Below are 17,892 nucleotides of genomic sequence, written 5' to 3' on the forward strand. Positions count from 1 at the left end.
GTGGGAGCCACACACAACATCCACATCCACCAATACACCGATGACACACAGCTATACCTTAAGATCGTCTCCATCAGGGACATCCACAGGCTCAAAACCTGCCTCTCGATGATCCAGTCTTGGACATGTGATGAATCCTACAGAGTCCTCACTAATTCCCTGCCTAAGATCTCCTCTCAGGGGGCCAGGGAAATGCAGATGCTTCCTTTTCCTGACCTTGGGGATGGTGTTCCGCTGGAGGATCACCTGGGAGGAGAAAAGGCCCAGGGGAGTCAGAGGAATCCATGAGATGAGACACAGCATTTGTCTTGCTCTAGGGAGGATTGCTCCACAATGATAACGTATGAAATGGCTTGTTGTAATAACCATCTTGCTACTCCACAAGATACAAATACAAATAGGGGTGAACCCAATAATACACTCCTAGGAGTGGAAAGAAATCAAAACCCTTCTAAAGTTTGGGAGACCTGTAAAGCTGAAAACCTCCCTAACACGTAAAGCCAGTGAAAGGAAATGTATGAATAACACCAGCGTAAATAAATGGCTTTCCCTGCACAATTAAGGCTAATGACTAATTCTTATGATGATTCTTTATAGAATGTTATAAGGTACAAACTGGGGTTTAAAAATAAAACAACAGACATAAGAAAACCTAATTTTAACATTTCCCACAATTCCCTAGGTACTGGGACGAAGAAGAATCACACTGTTGCCGGAGTGGGCAGTTCCTTTATGCAGATGACCGACACCTGAGGGAGACTGAGAGGCTTAAAAGCACCTCTTAGGTACAGGTGAAAGAGTTGGCAGTGTTGGTGAAGAGTAGACGAAGCCACAAGCAGAAGCAGTGTGGTTTGTGCTGGCAGTGAAGCTGGAGGAGAGAGAAGACACTGCTTGGCAGATATCAGCTGCTGTGCCCCCCGGAATCTGAAGTACAGAGGTCGCACAGAGGGAAGCTTGCAGGGGGAAAGCTTTCCCTTCTGTGACCTTTTCTGCAGAGGCTGTGCAGCGAAAAGTGTGCAGGAGGCTGTCTTAGGTGACTGGCGTGCACCAGAGGACCTCGAGCATTGGAAGTGGTGTGGGTGAAAGCCGACTTACCGAAGCAGTTTGCCGGGTAAGCTTTCCCCCTTGTGACCTGTTCTGCAGAGGCTGTGCAGCGAAAAGCATGCAGGAGGCTGTCTTAGGTGGCTGGCGTGCACCTGAGGGCCTCGAGCTGTCTCCGCTGGCTGGCGTGCACCAGAGGACCTCAGGAGCATTGGAAGTGGTGTGGGTGAAAGCAGCCTTACCAAAGCAGTTTTCCGGGTCGCGAGAAGCCACATCAGAAGAAGCCTGTGTGACGGCGAGGGGAGCAGAGGCGCACGTCTCATCCAGTGATTTCAAAGGTTGTCAGTGACCTTGGAGTGCTCTGTCCCTGCTTGCGTGTTGGGAGCAGGCTTGCAGAGAGTGAAAAGCAACTGTGTTGAAGCAGAACTAGTGCAAAGCAGCAGAAGCAGCACTCATGCATGAATGAAAGTGATTGACGCATTATTTTTGAATATCGAACTAGTGCAAAGCCGTAGAAGCAGCACTCGTGTGTGAATGAAGGAGATTCACATGTTATTTTTGAATACTGATCTATTGTAAAACAGCAGAAGCAGCACTCGCATGGGAGTAAGAGTGATTCCCAAGTTAATTCTGAACACCGAACTATGGAAAAGCAGCAACACTTATATCAAAGCCAAATTACTGTAATCATGAAAGTGGGAGTTTGTGGAAAATCCAACCACCTGTGGGGACGACTTTGTTAAGAGTTACTTTCAATAAGCATTGCCCAAGCCAAGAGTAACTGACACCAAGGCAAACACAATCTAGTCAGTATTGCCAACAGCAGAAGGGGGCTAATGCAAGATTGATAACTCTGAAACTTGTTGCCCATATTGTATGCAATATCTGGTACAAACTGGGATACCCACACACGGCCAAATCCAGGGAAGAGGCAGGAAGAGACCCTATCCCTATCAGTCTTTGGTTGCTTGTGTAGTGGGGAAACAAGAGTGGCAAAAAGACTGCCCTTCTGGAAAAGGTATCCAGAAGCAGAGGGGCATCATTTTCAGAAGAGTATTAAACAGCATCAATGTGAATATTGCTTTCCCTTAAAAGTTGTTGAAAGTTTTGAAGCTGCAATTTGTTGAATGCTGTGCAGCTGTTGTAAACCGCTTGTCAGTTGGCATTGACCACATAAGTCCTTGTTGTGAAAAGCTGTTCGGGCGGGGGAGTGTACCCGGATGGCAAGCCTTTGGAGATTGTAGGTCTGGCATGCAAGCAGCACAGGTGGAAGTGGAAGGAGTGTTTCAAGGTGGTCCTAGAAGATACACGTTATGTTGTTTGTGGTGCTGGAGGAAGAGCTGTGCAAGGCTGCTTCAGGGAAGTTGGATTTCTTTAAGTTGTCAGAGTGGCAAATCATCTAGTGAGGAACTGGGAACCTGTTTAAAGAAGAAGAAGAAGAGACTTATTTCTTCTGTGCTGGAACTTTCTGATGACATGTTGAAGTTGCATCAAACTGTATTGGAACTTTTGTTATGAATCAGAATTTCCTTGTGTTCTTTCTTGAACTCTAAGCAGAATCACGTTTAAACCTGGGGAAAGGGAATTCGCCGAGGTTATGGAGAGAGACTATGGTCACAATTTGAATTCAATCATTATTGCTTTGAACTTCCATACATGTCCTTGTTTATTTGTTATATGTATAAGTGTGAGGTACGGATATCCTTTGTGAGAGTGTTTCCTTTAGTTTATTTTAGGCAGGGAAATCCTTGTCAGGGTAGACATAGTGAGGCGTTCATCCAACCGTATAAAATGATAAAATGGCATTTGTTGAGAAAAACGTACATGGTCTGCTTCACATTTCTGACCCCTCGCAGATGTTCAATGGATACTTGAAGGTCAACCGCTCCAAGAATGAATTCCTACTCTTCACCAACAACACCGGCACCCAGACATACAGACCTGGCTATCAACCATGAAACCTGAGGGCTTCACACCTGGGCTCACCCCCTGCACCAAGTCCCTCGAGTTCCATATCCACAAACACCTCTCCTTCAAGAAATACATAGCTAAGAAAACTCGGACAGCTTATCAGCTCTCCCTCCTGCAGAAAGTCAAGCCCTTCCTCCCTCCAAACAGTTTCAGATCCACCGTTCAAGTATGGACCTATGCCACGTAGATGGGGGCAATGCCCTCTTCGAAGGCCTTCCATCATGCTCCCTTGTGCTCCTGAGAAGTGTCCTACACGTGGCCACATGTCTCATCAAGGGTCCATGCAGATACAACAACATCACGCCAGCCCTCATCCACCTTCACTCTCTCCCACTGCATGCACAAATCAGCTTCAAGTCTTGCTGCATCATCTATAAGGCAGTCGCCCTCAAGTCACCGGGCTACCAGAAGCCAGGACACATGCAGACTTGAGATCTGCCACTGCAAAAAGGAAAGGACCAGAAAACAAGCCTTCTCTGCATACACCCCAAGACTATGGACCCTCCTCCCCATCGGCATCAGGCTCACCCCCGCACTCCTACAATTCAGAAAATAACTCAAGACCCACCTCTTCAAGGAGTCTCACCTCCTCAGCACCTAGGCCATCACGTTGCCCCCTGTGCCACATGACTCGCTAAATGCTGTCTGCCCCTCTCCTCCATGACACCCTGTACACAGCTGTACCCCTCTTTGCCGCTCTGTATGCTACCCCCGCTGTATACCTGTTCTGTTGTTACCTCTGTAAAGCACTCCATTGTGTTTCTGTATTGGTGTATACCTCTGTAAAGTGCTCCATTGCTTCTCGAAGCTTGGTCCGCGTTGAATAAATTCAATAATAATAATAATAATAATAATATAGAAAGGCAGCCTCAGGAGGACAAAAAACAAATCTGCCATCAAAAGTAGCCAAAAAATAGCAGAGATGTCTGTGAAAAATAGGCCAAACCAGCCCAATATGAAATGACTGCGCAGCAGGGGCATGGAAAGCCCAGTAAGACTTGCTTCTTATAAAGCTGCTGATTGGAGCAAATATTGTCTGGGAACTTCTCATCGGATAGTACGTCAGAGGAGTTTGGCAAAAGATATTTTAGTGATTTGGAAGTTTCATGCCATGGCATTGCCTGTTGCTATGCCAACCAGATATTCTCAGTTCAGAACATCCATTCCCTCTCTCTTTCTTCTGTAACAATGGTTTCAGCAATGTTGTGGTTCACGCACAAAAAAAAGTAGCCAAAACCAATAACCATTAACCTCATATTGCTGAAAGTGAGATTGAGTTTTCACAAAATTAAATTACTTGTCAGCCCTACAGTACTTATGAATGTCACTACAACGCTGTACTTCAGTGACTGACTAAGCATATTTCAGTGAGGTCTATGTATTAAGCACAGTTCGAGAATGTATACATAAGTGAGTTAAGGTCTCCCTCTGGTGGATACATTGGAAAACACATGCCATTCCTCCGTCAGAAAACTATTCTGTGAACGGATTTATTTTTTTTGTTCTCTTTTGCCTCAGATGGCCAAGGGTCGAAGAAGCAAAAGCGGAAAACAAGGTATGTGTAACAATTACCGCATGGGGTACACATTTTTACATTTACCGGGTACGGGGTTGGCAGTCATGTCTCATGGGAAGTGACATAGCAAGCTAACAGGGTCGGCCTTGCCATTTCTTTTCAATTGTGCTTTTTTTTCCAAATGACTGCCTACATTTCTCCACACGTAAACAGTTATGGGTATAATGTTTACATGACTTCAATCCACTAGCTTGGCTCTGGGCATCTTTGCTTACCAAAGATTAGTGGCAGGATCAAGGACTGATTTGCAACTGCTGGTCAACGAGGTGATAACCGTTGGTGTGAAAGGCTGCCCAGAGAATTAATACAAAGCCTTGCACCCGTCACTTTTGCAGTGCATAGAAGCTGCCATGCAAACGGGGGAAATCAACCTTTACAAAACTCAGTTACACTACGGTGCTTTACTTTTTGATTTTACTCTACTTTCACCTCTAGAATTACATTTCTCATGTATCAAATCTTATATTTCACCTATCCTCTAGAAGGAAAACCCACAGAAATGGATCGATTGAATATAATGTGTATGTTACCTCGGTGCGTTAACGCGCCTGCTGTAGTGACCTCTCTGCAATCTGTGGGACACAAGTTTGCGCCCTAGATGCGCCACACATCCTTTACCCTTTCTGAGGCTAATACAATGAATTACAATGACTTGGCACATGCCCTCCTGTATGGGAAGGGATGGGCAACCAGCACACATAGCTGCTAGTGGGCCTATGCCCTACAGTAGCTTTCTCTAACCCCCCCCATCCCTCCCGCCCCCCCAGAAGGCAAGCGTTGTAGCATTAGATGGTTCCTAAATGTCTTGGATGGTGGGAGAGTGGGAAGAAAGACTAAAGCTACGTGTGGAATGGTAGCAAGCATCAGGAGAAAGCAAGCAGCCCTAAAACGAGTTTCTTCCCCTTCACCACCTCTCTGAAAAACAGTGCAGCAGACGGGGGCCCCATGGCCGCTGCCCATAGGCTGATGGAAGGCGCTGAGAGTAAAATTAGGCCGGTGGACTGCTTACTCTGTTCAGACCCATGCAAGCCCCCTCACCAACCGCACATTGTAGTATGTAATGTGTTTCTTTTTCTCTTAGGGGGTTACCATGGCCCACAATTAATGGTACAATGAGCAATGATCAATGTAAAGGGCAATTCTGCATTTGATATGTACTATACAAATAATAAATAATGGCCTCATTATAAAGTTGCCGGTCTGGTAACAACGGTACCGGTAAATTTGCCAGGACCGTTGTTACCGGACCGGCAAACTACAAGATCTTATCGCTGGTGCCTCTCAGCCCACCAGGTCTGACCTGGGGGCGTACCGGAACCCACGAGCAGACCTCGACGGATGCACCTGCACCATTCATGAATGGTGCCGGTTCATCCGAACTCCCCATCCCCATTGAGTCCAATGGGACTCAATGAGAATGGGCAGTAATAAATACCAGCAGCCGGCAATGGGCAATTACCGGGTCTGCCGGGGCTGGAATGCCCCGGTAATTGCCAATTGCTGGAAGCCGGTAAATTCATGACTCCGGCAGCAGCCGTGCCGGTATTTACTGGCATAGTTACCGCCAGACTCATAATGAGGCCAATTGTTATTTTATAAGGAGAAAATACTGTAGTCAATTTTACCGTGTATTAATGCTGCTTTTTGTGTACTTCACATTTCACAGTATCACATCTAGGTGAACCCAATTTTGCTCCAAAGAAAATAAGTCAAAAAAAGGTAGCAGCCGCTCCTCTCCAGACACGTGTTTCAGCCTTGTTGGGCCTCATCAGTGAGGTGAACCTGTGCCTCTCTGAGCACAGTGAGCAGGGAGTCCACGTCTGGTTACCCCAGGTAACTTAGGGTGACCAACCCCAAGTTCCTTGCAAATATTTCAAAAAAAGGTAGCAGGCGCTCCTCTCCAGAATGAACATGGCATGATAAGCTGTTCTGATATGAGAGTTTCCAGCACACGCTTTTTGCTCACTGTATCTTTCACAGATGGGAAATATCCATTTGCATATCAGTCTTTGTCCCGCCCACATAGGCAGTCCAGCACCGAAATGCGATGGCAATTCCTCTCTGAACAAGAGTACCAACAGCAACCCCATACACGTGTTTCAGCCTTGTTGGCAGGGTCGGATTGGGTCGTCGGCCCATCGGCCCGTGGCCGATGCAAAATCATGGCTGGAGACCTGGGGGCCGGTTCCTGAAGACCATGTGGGCCGGTTTCGGCCCAGGCATGGGCTTCATTGTGAAGCCTTCACACTTCAGGAACCAGCCCCCAGGGCCTCAGCCTCGCCGGACGGATGGATGCAAGTTGCAAAGGATCTGTAAGTAAGCAACTTACAGATCCTTTGCAATTGCAGCCCTGCGCCCGCCGCCGCCAGCCCGCCGCAGATGCAGAGAAAGGTAACACTGAAGTGTTACCTTTCTTTGATAAATGCGGCGGGCCGGCGGCCAACTGCCGCGGCCCGGCCGCGACACCCTGGCGCCAGCAGCAGTCAGTGTTACAAAACACTGGGAGGGAGCGGCAATGCTGGGCGGAGCTGCCTCAGCCCGGCCTGATCCCTCCCAGTGTTTTGTATTACACTGGAGCCTGCCGTTGCTGGAACCCAAGGACAGCCCGGCACCATTGGCGATCCTTCGACTGCAGGCAAGCAGGAGTTCCTTTCGTTAGAGGAAGGGCCCTCTTAACGCTCTTTGCGTGGCGACGCACATGGAACCTTACAGTAAAGAAGAAGTGACAGGCGTAAGAGGCGTACTCGAGAAGAGGCTTCCCTGGAGTTCGGGATACCTTTGGAGATTAAAGAAAAAGAAAATGTTTTTGCGCTGTCCTTGGAGAATTGGTTTCTACTGGCGCCAAGAGGTACTGTGATTGATGCTATGCCGCGGCAGCCCCATGTTAGTAAGGTGTGCAAGGGACCTTGCTTGTTCACAGCGTGTCGCTGGAAGTAAGGACTAAAATCTGATGTGCCATTTGAATGGATTTCTATAAATCAAACTGACAAACCTAGCGGACATGTCACGGTTAATTTAACGGAACAGAAGTTATAGATTTAACTTTTAAGTTGCTAAAGGAGAACATGCATATATAATAGTTTTCTGTTTTACAGTCTGATACAACCGCAGCCTGTTTCAACATATTTGAAGCAACTTGGAAATGTTTGGGTTGCATAAGGTTAATAGTAATCGAACGCGTGGTTTAAAACGTCTAGTGCTGTGAGTTAGTAAGGTTTCATGTATGGTGTCCTTGATGTGCACCCAGTCAGCTGAACATGGAAAACATTTATTGGGGGAACCGACTTCTTAGGAGGGGCGGGGCTTTGGGAAGGAGGGGGCAGGTTGTGCAACACAGTATCTCTAAATAGAACCCAATCCTGACGATTTGCATAAAGGCATTGAGCATTATGTGAACAACATAATGTCCACAATTTTAAATGTTAAACATGTCTTATATTGAGTTATTAAGAAAACCTTTTAAGCGAATAATGGACTCTTCTGTTTTGATTGGTCACAATATTCACCATAATAAAGAGATAATTGTATTTGTATTTTATTTATAAAGCGCACCTGGCCTCGGGCATCTGAGCGCATCACTTAGGTTACATGGCAGATTGACATAAAATATGATATACAGGGCAATATACAGAAATGAAAACAAACAGATTACAGTCATAAGATTCTATATACTAAAAGAGTGATTAAAAAAATAGCAATGATAGGCATGTATGTACAGTTAAAGTGTAACCACAAAATTTGCAGAATATAAAAAGCATCTTTATACAAGCTAAGCAGAGAACTGTCTGTAAAATGTAAGAAATGTATACCAGTTTGAACAGCTGCAAAACTGTGTGAGGCTTTGTCAGTATCACCAAATAATAATTGCTCATTTTACTATATCCGATATGATAGCTCAGTGGGTTGAGCGCTCGCTACTGCGATGTGTGTTCGATCTGCAGGTGTGAATCCCAGCAAGTCCATCTCAGCCTTTCATCCTTCTTAGGTCGATAAATGAGTACCAACACAGGTTGGGTGATATTGTATGCAAATTTGTTCTATAAAAAAGAGCTTAAGCGTAAGTGCTATACAATAACATATTATCATTTGGCCTTGGACGATTGCTTGCATTCACAGTAATTTGACAATATGGATCTATACACACAGATATTAATGATACATATCGTGATCCATTCTTGTATGCAAAGTTACGATATTTTATGAGCTGTGATGTAATGTGGGAAACTCATGAACCCTCCATAAGTAGCATTTTCTGTAAAGTCGTGAATTGACACGATTCACAGATGATGGCTTGAGGGCCACTTTTTTTGAGGCGAGGGGTGGGCCACTTTTGTGAGGCGAGGGGTGGGCCACTTTTTTTTCAGTGTCCGGGCCTATTTCTTATCCCAGTCCGACCCTGCTTGTTGGGCCTCATCAGTGAGGTGAAGCTGTGCCTCTCTGAGCACAGTGAGCAGGGAGTCCATGGGCCTCATTACACGGACGGCGGTAAGGGTTAACGGTCACCGTTAATGGCAACGGTGACCGTTAACCCTTACCGCCGTACTACGAGGTCCCTTAGCGGGTTGGTGCTCTAACGCCTGCTTTTTGCAGGCGTTAAAAACCAACCCGCTAAGGGACCTCGGAGCTAATTACGGCACCGCAAAATTGCGGTGCCGTAATTAGCGCCTTCCCCATTCCCATAGAGCCCTATGAGGCAGAAATGGGAATGGGGAAGGGCAATGGCGGAAGGGGGATTTACCGCCCCACCGACCTTGGGATGGGGCGGTAAATCCCCTTACCGCCAAGGCGGTGCCGGTAATTTACTGGCATGGTCCAGGGTGCTAATAGCACCCTGGATCACCGCCTTCCGTGTAATGAGGCCCCATGTCTGGTTACCCCCAGGTAACTCAGGGTGACCAACCCCAAGTTCCTTGCAAATATTTTAAAAAAAGGTAGCAGGCGCTCCTCTCCAGAATGAACATGGAGATGAGAGTTTGCAGCATACGCTTTTTGCTCACTGTACCTTTCACAGATGGGAAAATAAGATCAATTTAAACCAACAGACTAGACTAGATAAGCAAAATTGAACACAATCATAACACATCTGCAAATGCTGTGGTACTGTGATGTGCATAATGGAACATATCCAGAAAAGTGGACAGTTTTCAATGCCATATTTGGAACAATACATTTTGTGTTGCATATCATGCATTTTCAAGTGATCTCTGATTTTGCCAGTTGCTCAATAGGTGCAACAATTAGACCTGTCGAACATAAGCACATGCTTTTGAGTAGGGAACGGAAATGAAGAAGGCCGGAAGGCTAAGTTTGGGATGGTTTCAATTCAGTGGCCTCTGTATGGTCCATTTAGAGACGGCACAGAGAATCGGAAAACATTTAGCGAGTTGGGAAAATAGTAAGATTGGTAACTGGATCTCTGCTCACAGAAATAAGTTCAAATTTCTGAGAAGTAAAGATAATAGAGGGTCTGACAAGTATCACACAGAACATAGCCACAAGTACTGTTTTCAACATCACAAATGCAGGTAATAAAATGGAGGAGGACATTGCATGAAAGGTGTTGGACTACCTGAACGGCCAGTTAAGATCCACGTGACATGACATCACCCATTAGACATGGCCCGAGGCACTGAAAGAAGATGCAGGAGTCCCAACCCAGGCGTGGCCATGGAGACGAGCTTGGAACATTATCAGGGCGCTTGCTCATTCACCGGGTATGGGCCTGTTCAAGGTATATGAACCTTGACCTTTAAACTGAGCACAGGAATATGAGCAGGATGTGTCTGGGCCATTCGCTGGGATAGTGAGAAATAGAGACCGTTCTCACGTGGCGCATTGGTAGGGAAGGTTCTTTGGCTCTTCCACATGTCCTACAAGAGCAACACTCCATATACCACAAAAGTCACACCCTGATTTTGGTGTTGGTTTTACCATCCGGCCTTAGTGGGACCCGCTAAGGGACCTCAGAATGCGGCGGTAAGGGGTTAACAGCACCGGCATCCTTACCGGTGCCGTTAACCCCTCACCGCCGCACTCGTAATGACCCCCATAGTGTAGGCCTTTCTAGAAAGGTCCTATGTTAGTGTTTTCATTGGTTCTATGGCTTCGGTCATATGTCCAGGGTGAGAATACATTCACATGTTGCTATATCCTCAGTCACTTACTGTAGGGGGGAGAGAGACGGTGCTTTAATTGTTTCATTGATCCACGATCTAGTGTTAAAGAAAATAAGGAATTTTAACAACCCATATGTTGGCCCTGAGCGCTAATAGCTTTAACCACCTCACTGTTAATAGCCCTGGGCCACTGAGGCCTTTTTAGACCCTCGCAAGGCTTGAGATGGAGCGCTATTACCACCGAAGACCGCCCTAGCCCCCCGTCGTTAATGCTACAAAACAAAATGTCAACTCACAAACTGCTTAAACTTTCACATCCTGTAGAAATATGGGCTGGTTTAGACCGTAATAAAAAATTGGGTGGAAAGATTATAGGTCAGAACAATTTCTTGGGCTGGAAAATAAATCATGTATCACTTTCATAGGCTGCTTACAGCGAGTTCAGTCACACGCTGCTCCAAAGGAACATACAAATTAATTTAAAAAAAATAAAGGGACTAGGATAATTCAGTGGTCAGAGTGTCTTTCGTCAGTACTGGTATCAAGCCTTCAGGTTGCATGTTAAAATTTGAGAATCGTTTCTTGCATGTTTTACAAAAGATGCATTATCATCAAACTCAATAATACTAATTTTATCCACATTATAAAGTTGATCTATCGCACCAAGAATTAAACAAGTGATTTTCAGATTCCTCCCAGACTTAATTATCAAAAGTTTATGAATCACTTTTGTAACATATTTGTAAAGACTGGAGGGGGTATCTGTACTTCTGCCCTCTATATGGTAGGATAAAGGCACAGAACAACCCAGCTAGGGCTCTCAATTGGGTAGCAATGGACGAGCAGCCAGGCTTAAGCTTTCAGGAGGTGATTCAAGCTAGTTCTGAAATAGACTGACTCTCCAAAGCCCCCACAAAGGAATCTCCAAACACTATGTTAGGTGATAAAACAACTTTTTCATATACAAAATGGTTGCTACCAAAGCATATGCATATACATATTATCACTTTTTTTACTTGGAAATACTTATTCAAAGAATGTCAAATATATACACTCTATGTGGTACCACACAATACTTAAATTAAGTAAGCAATGTACTAACTGCGGACAGTTTTAAATAGGCATGAGAATTCCTAAGTGAGGTGTATCAGCATACAATAGGGAAGAAAGGCAAGTTAGTTGTGAACAGTGGCAGAAGAGATTTATTTAAAATAGATATACAATTCTGTGTAAACATCCGCCTATGTGGGCGATCTGTAATGGAAAAGTTAGGGAGTAACTATCTTGTCTTTTACAGCCCAGTCCAATAATGTTGAATAACCTTCTGCTTACTTTAGAAGGACCTACCACCCCAAAGTACCTGAGAGGCCACATGAGAACAGGATCCAAGATGAATCTGGGACCCCTGGACGACTCCTGGGGCTAGAAGATGCTCTTCTTTATCACAGTACCTTTGGTGCCTTTGCAGGCAAAGTGGCAGAGTTTTTTGGTTTCACTCAACAATTTCCTCCGAGGATGGACCCCCCCTTGGAAGAAGGAGCCACTGGGATACTGAGTCCATGGGAAAAATCGAACCAAAGTATTTCTGAAGTGCAGCAGTTTTACTCTTCGCAGTGCTCTCGTGTGGTTGACGATTTTTCAGACTGTAAAAGTCCTGTGAAGATGAAACTTTCTGTGGGCTCCTTAAGGGCTTGGTAAATGAGAGTAAGACACCTGGTACCCTTCGATGGCTTCCGGTGGCGACTGGTGTATAGGTCACTTTTGGTGTCGGGTTTCAGAATATCGCGGTTTTCCCACTTTCTGTTCTTAAGTGCTGCAGCCACACACGGATGTCTGGATGGCTTCTGTCAACCTGAACTCAACCACTGGAACAGACCATGGACTCCCACCAAGTTTGAATCATCGGGAAATCTTTGTTAGCTTCTGGTGGTGGGAAAGGCACTGACGTTCCTTACTCAGCACTCAGCGATACTGGACTCTCTCCGGTGGGAAAAAGTGGTCAGTGATGATGGCAAGGATGACCCTTGAAATGTTCTTAGGAAGTCTTGAACTTTCACAACTCTGGGTGTCCAGCAGCACTATGCCAGGATACACCCTTTTATGGGTGGTAGACAGCACCAGCTTCCAGCAGTCACGAAATGCACCTCTGGACCCGGGGTGACACCAATGGACTTCTTTGACTCGAGATGTCTGGGCACTCTTCTTCAGGACTTAAGAAGACCCCCTTCTCCAGATGGCAGGCACACAGGAATGGCTTCTAGGGTACTTCTGATGAAGAGTAGCAGTTTGCACGATGGTCCCTCACAGCTTGGGGAGAGGTCTCCTTCGCAGGTCCACTCTGGATCAGTCCTTGGAAGAACACGGCAGCTAGCAGATTATAGTGAAGAAATTGCAGAAGCAGACTTCTCCAGCTGGGCTTCAAGGAACAGCTTCTTCTTGCTAAGCTTTGACTTCAGCTTCTGAACAAATGGGTAAGCGAGAGGTCCCCAGATATACACATCTGTTCCCCATTCACTCTGGCTGAGCCAGGCTCAGTGAGCCGATTGACACAGAAGGGCATTCATGTAGGCAGGCAGTCAATCAGGCTCACATGCATTTAGCCCATTCACTCCACCCACACACCCATAACAAAGAATGTGGATTGGGGTAAGTACCCAGCCTTTCAGCACACTACACTGCATCGATGTCAGTTTCAGTCAGGGCTGTCTCATTCACTGTGTTACACACACAGAAAACAGACACCCACAACAGAGAATGTGAGTTGACTCCCAACCTCATTCACACATGTCCACCCCTAGTGTGTACCCACAGCACACAGCCTGAAGGCTGCAGTCAGTCTGACAGGAGGCAGCCACAGAGCCATATATTGTATTTCCACCAGCCAGCCAGTCAGGAGGAAGGGAACAGAGACATTTTGCCCACTTATTTTCCGATGTCACTTCCTCATGTTCCAACCCACTTTGTGTGTCATTAAACACATGACAACCCCTTCAAGAAACTTCCAGAGCACTTCCTCACCCCATCTAACTGCTGGCAGGCTTCACGCATCTTTTCCTGCGCACGGAAAAAGAAATGCTACATGCCATCTGCTCTTCCTGCATTTGCACTGCCTGAACAATAGACATTTATTTTTTCAAGGCCCACACATCTTGCCACTCTGGGCGAATCACCCTTTAATTTCTTTGTTTTTATTTTCTGATTTTCTGAATCTAATCCTTGCAAGCAAACTGTTTATGCAAGCCATGCACATGCTGCAATGTTAATGCGTTAATGCTTGAAGCCCCCACACCAACCCCCTCTTTATTTACCTCAATGCCACACACCAGTACTAGTAATCTTACTCACACACACATAACCCATGCTGTCATTTTAGCATCATTTTAAACTGCTGCACACCGTTTAAAGTGCCCCCACTTTAATGAGTCCAACATATATCACAAAGATATTAAATACTACTGACCTTACTACCTCTTACCTCCAACAAAAAGCATTATTTTTTACGTAACATGTAAAGACTGCAAACATATAAGAATGTATGGCTTACTTACGCAATGTATGTGGTCATTGGCAAATTTCTGAAGAGCTTCCTTTTCTGAAAATTCAAACAGCACGAGCTATAAATGAAAATAAAATAAAAAAATACATAAGTAATATCTTTGAAGAAATGTTGTCTTTAGTATTTCCAACAATCTATAACAAAACGTTAGTGTCAGCATTTTTAAGCAATTTGAATGATTCCATGAAAAATATACTTTTCTATTGTAGCGTGCATGTAGCTGTAGGGTGACAGTCCATTTTCTGGTCCAAGCATACAGGTCAATGAAAGCATTAAAGAGCATAACAGCCTGGATTTAGTGTGAGACACGGGCTAGCTAGCCTTTTGGTTGCAGTACCCGAGCTTCTATCCGGGGCTACAACTAAAAGAGCTGGGCTATAGGCCCCTTTAGCCCCCCTATCAACGTTCTGGGTGTGCCGCCAGTCAGGCTGCTCTTAACGGTGGCTGTATTCCCCAATTTAAGCCCGCGTGTGGAGCAGCCTTAGAGCTGTGTATACTATCCTGCAATGGCTGCCATTCTCCCCTTGACTCCGCAGGCCCCTTCTCAGCCCCCGCGAATGCAAAGTGCAGCTGCTGAAGATGTTTCCCCCCTAAAAAGGATAAAGAAACATGCAGAATCAGATACACACTCCATTTTTGCTGCAATCCATCTTCTGTGCTGTTTAGGCCAGCCAGGAGTGGACTTGGAAGCAAAGGAGTCCCTGGAATATTTTTCAAAGTGACCCCATGGTACAACATGGAAGTGAAAATGGCATCTGAATTGTGTATGGTGCATGCATCCATATAAAACAATTCTGAGTGCTGCTAAAAAAGAGGGCCATGTTGCAGAGGCCTACTGGGAAATCTCCAGACTTTGCTGCAGGCTAGTCAACACTTTAACCAAGAGAAGCGGATGTTCCTCCAAATGAAGGCAAGTTTAATTTTTCATCAAAGAAAATTGTGTTATTATCCTCCAGGGTGGGCTAACCCTGTCGGGTAATGGCACAGTCACCCATCTTAAGGAGCACTTGCATCACTTGAGCCCTTAACTCGGCCAGATAGACCTGCCATGTTGGATAATAAATCCTCACTGCCCCACAGCTAGTGATCAAATCTTCTGGATTTGGCCTGAGGACATTTACCAAATCCATACTCGCTTTTCATGGGTTAATAAATGGAACAACTATGACGTCCATTGTTGCAAATCGGGTGGATGACACCGCTCCTTTCTTAGGATGTTGCACCAGCTTCTCTGCATGTCTGAGCCTTGAAATTGTGATGCTCGTTATCTATAAAAATCAAAACGAAATGTATCTAGCAGTTTCATACAGGCAGGATTGCAAGGTAGCAAACAGTTGTCAGTATGTCTAGGACAGGGTTGTCCAACTCCAGGCCTTGAGGGTCGGAATCCTGATGGATTTTCAGGATATCCCTCAATATTCATGAGGAAAAATCTGCATACATTTAGAATCATTGGGCCTCATTCCGAGTCGAGTGGTAGGGGATACCGGGCACCGGTGAGGAGACCGGTGCCAGCAATCCCCTACCGCCCGATTCCGAGGTCCCCTAACGGGAACCGCAAGGGACGTGTGGTCAGACCACACGCCCCTTACGGTCCCGTTAGGGGACCAGGCCGCTAATTACAGGCCTGCCATTAGCAGGGCCGTAAATAGGCCTTCCCCATTTCCATTGTGCTCTATGGGGGCTCAAATTTGAATGGGAATGGTTGGTGCAATGGGGATTTACCGGTCCCGCCATGGTCGGACTAGACCGGTAAATCCCCATTGCACCACACCGGATTCGGTGCCGTTATTGGAGGCAGTCATGGCGTGAATAGCGCCATAACTACCTCCAATCTCTGAATGATCTATCTCATGATGAATGTATCTCATGAATATTAGTGGGGAGTATCCTGAAACCCCAGCATGGATCTTGCCCTCAAGGCTTGGAGTTGGACAACCGTGGTCTAGGATGACAATCAATGGGAAGTGAAATCTCGCTAATATGTTTGCACGCAGCATATTAAACCGTGTCTCTGTTGGCCAAACTTCTTCCTGCGCTGTGGAGTGCAGTAGCAGGAGTAAAGCAGCATGAACTGGAGCCGCCATTTGGTAAATTCTCAAGAGGCCCTGCTCCTGATTTTCTACCGTTACAGGTGTTAGAATCGGCAGAGATTTGCGCAAATCAGTTGCGCCTCTCTTCAGTGCCGCTAGCCCTACCGCAGGCTTTGCTCCATGGCGTGCGCACCACTTCAAATTAATTTCCTACTCTTGCCGACACCTCATTTTCATTTGTAAAAGGAGTGAAGTCCATATTGAACCAACATGTACTGTATCTCCTTACTACACGTTTAAAATATGCAGGTGAGTCGATGAGGGCCTTGCTCACTCAAATGGATGGTCTAGAGACCAAACTCACCAAGGGGAGCTTGCTAGCAGCGTCTCTAAGATAGAAAAAACTTTGGCCAAGAAGAGGATTGTGGAGATACTGTTGTACGGTCATGGTGAGTCTCACTAATCCTATGTTAGGGAGCATTCACTGAGAGTTGTAGGGAAATTGAAGGCATACATTTTGTGGAGAGTCAACGCCTCCTCGCAGATCTTTGTGGAGGATAGCTAGCAGGAACGACTTCTGGAGATTGGAAGAGAGTTGATGGAGAACACCCTAATAGCGGCAGTTGCCTACCTGGCTAGATTAAAGGCAGTCAAAGACGGCACAATATTTCTGTTTACTGTAGTGGGAACAACTTGCAATTTTTTTCAGGGGTTAGAGCAGAACTAGGCTAGGGACCAGGCAAGGAACAGACTAGGAAAATCCCCTGCCCACTTTATGGTGCGCCCTTGGTCCTTAGCCCGTCAGCCTGATGTTGCACATTGGCTGTCATTGGACCATAGCCTTGCTGTACATCTGAGGGAGTCAGACCCTTGTGTGCAAGGGTGGGCAAATCCCTGTGGACCACTCTCCTCCTCTCCCCGCGGGATCTAACTAACACTGCGTGTCTGCACTTAACTGCTGCACTGCCACCTGTTGGCTGCACTATTTTTTTTCTATGGGCCTCATTACGACCCTGGCGCTAAGTGTTTAACAGCGCCGTAAAAGGCTGCAGCACCGTTAAACAATTAGCGCCTTACTGCGAGGTCCCTTTGGGGGACCCGACCTTAACGGCTGGTCTACACCAGCTGTTAAAGTAGGGACCCGCAAAAGGACCTTGGTGCTAAGTACGGTACCGCAATTTGCGGTACCGTACTTAGCGCCTTCCCCATTCCCATAGAGCCCTATGGGGCGAACATGGGAATGGGGAAGGGCCATGGTTCAATGGGGAATTACCGTCCCGCCAACCTTGGAATGGGGTGGTAATTCCCCATTGAACCGTGGCGGACCCATTACAACACCGGCGCCAACCATGGTGCTAATAGCGCCATGGTTTAGCGCTGGTGTTGTAATGAGGGCCAATGATATGATATGATATGATATGATAGCTTATTTATAGCGTGCCTATACAAAAGTGTTTCAAGGCGCAACAAGGCAGGGGGGGACAAGGGAGGACTTTTTGGGCAACAATTTGGTGTTGCCACTTTTGCACATCTTAAAATTAAATGTTCGGTATATGTGCTCCCTCCTCTTTTTAATTATCAACAAAGAAAAATAAAAAA

General features: G+C 46.0%; 1 protein-coding gene across 1 annotated transcript in view; it reads right to left on the minus strand.

Moving 5' to 3' along the window:
* MINDY4B (MINDY family member 4B) overlaps window positions 1-17,892 on the minus strand; it is a 322,694-nt gene that overhangs the window by 173,059 nt on the left and 131,743 nt on the right. Inside the window, exon 7 of the mRNA XM_069620371.1 lies at window positions 14,253-14,318. Coding sequence (XP_069476472.1) covers window positions 14,253-14,318 — 66 coding nt within the window. The remainder of the gene's footprint in view (window positions 1-14,252; window positions 14,319-17,892) is intronic.

The sequence above is a fragment of the Ambystoma mexicanum genome, chromosome 10 (genome assembly GCF_040938575.1).
Source record: "Ambystoma mexicanum isolate Mex_15411 chromosome 10, UKY_AmexF1_1, whole genome shotgun sequence".
Taxonomy (NCBI): Eukaryota; Metazoa; Chordata; class Amphibia; order Caudata; family Ambystomatidae; genus Ambystoma; species Ambystoma mexicanum.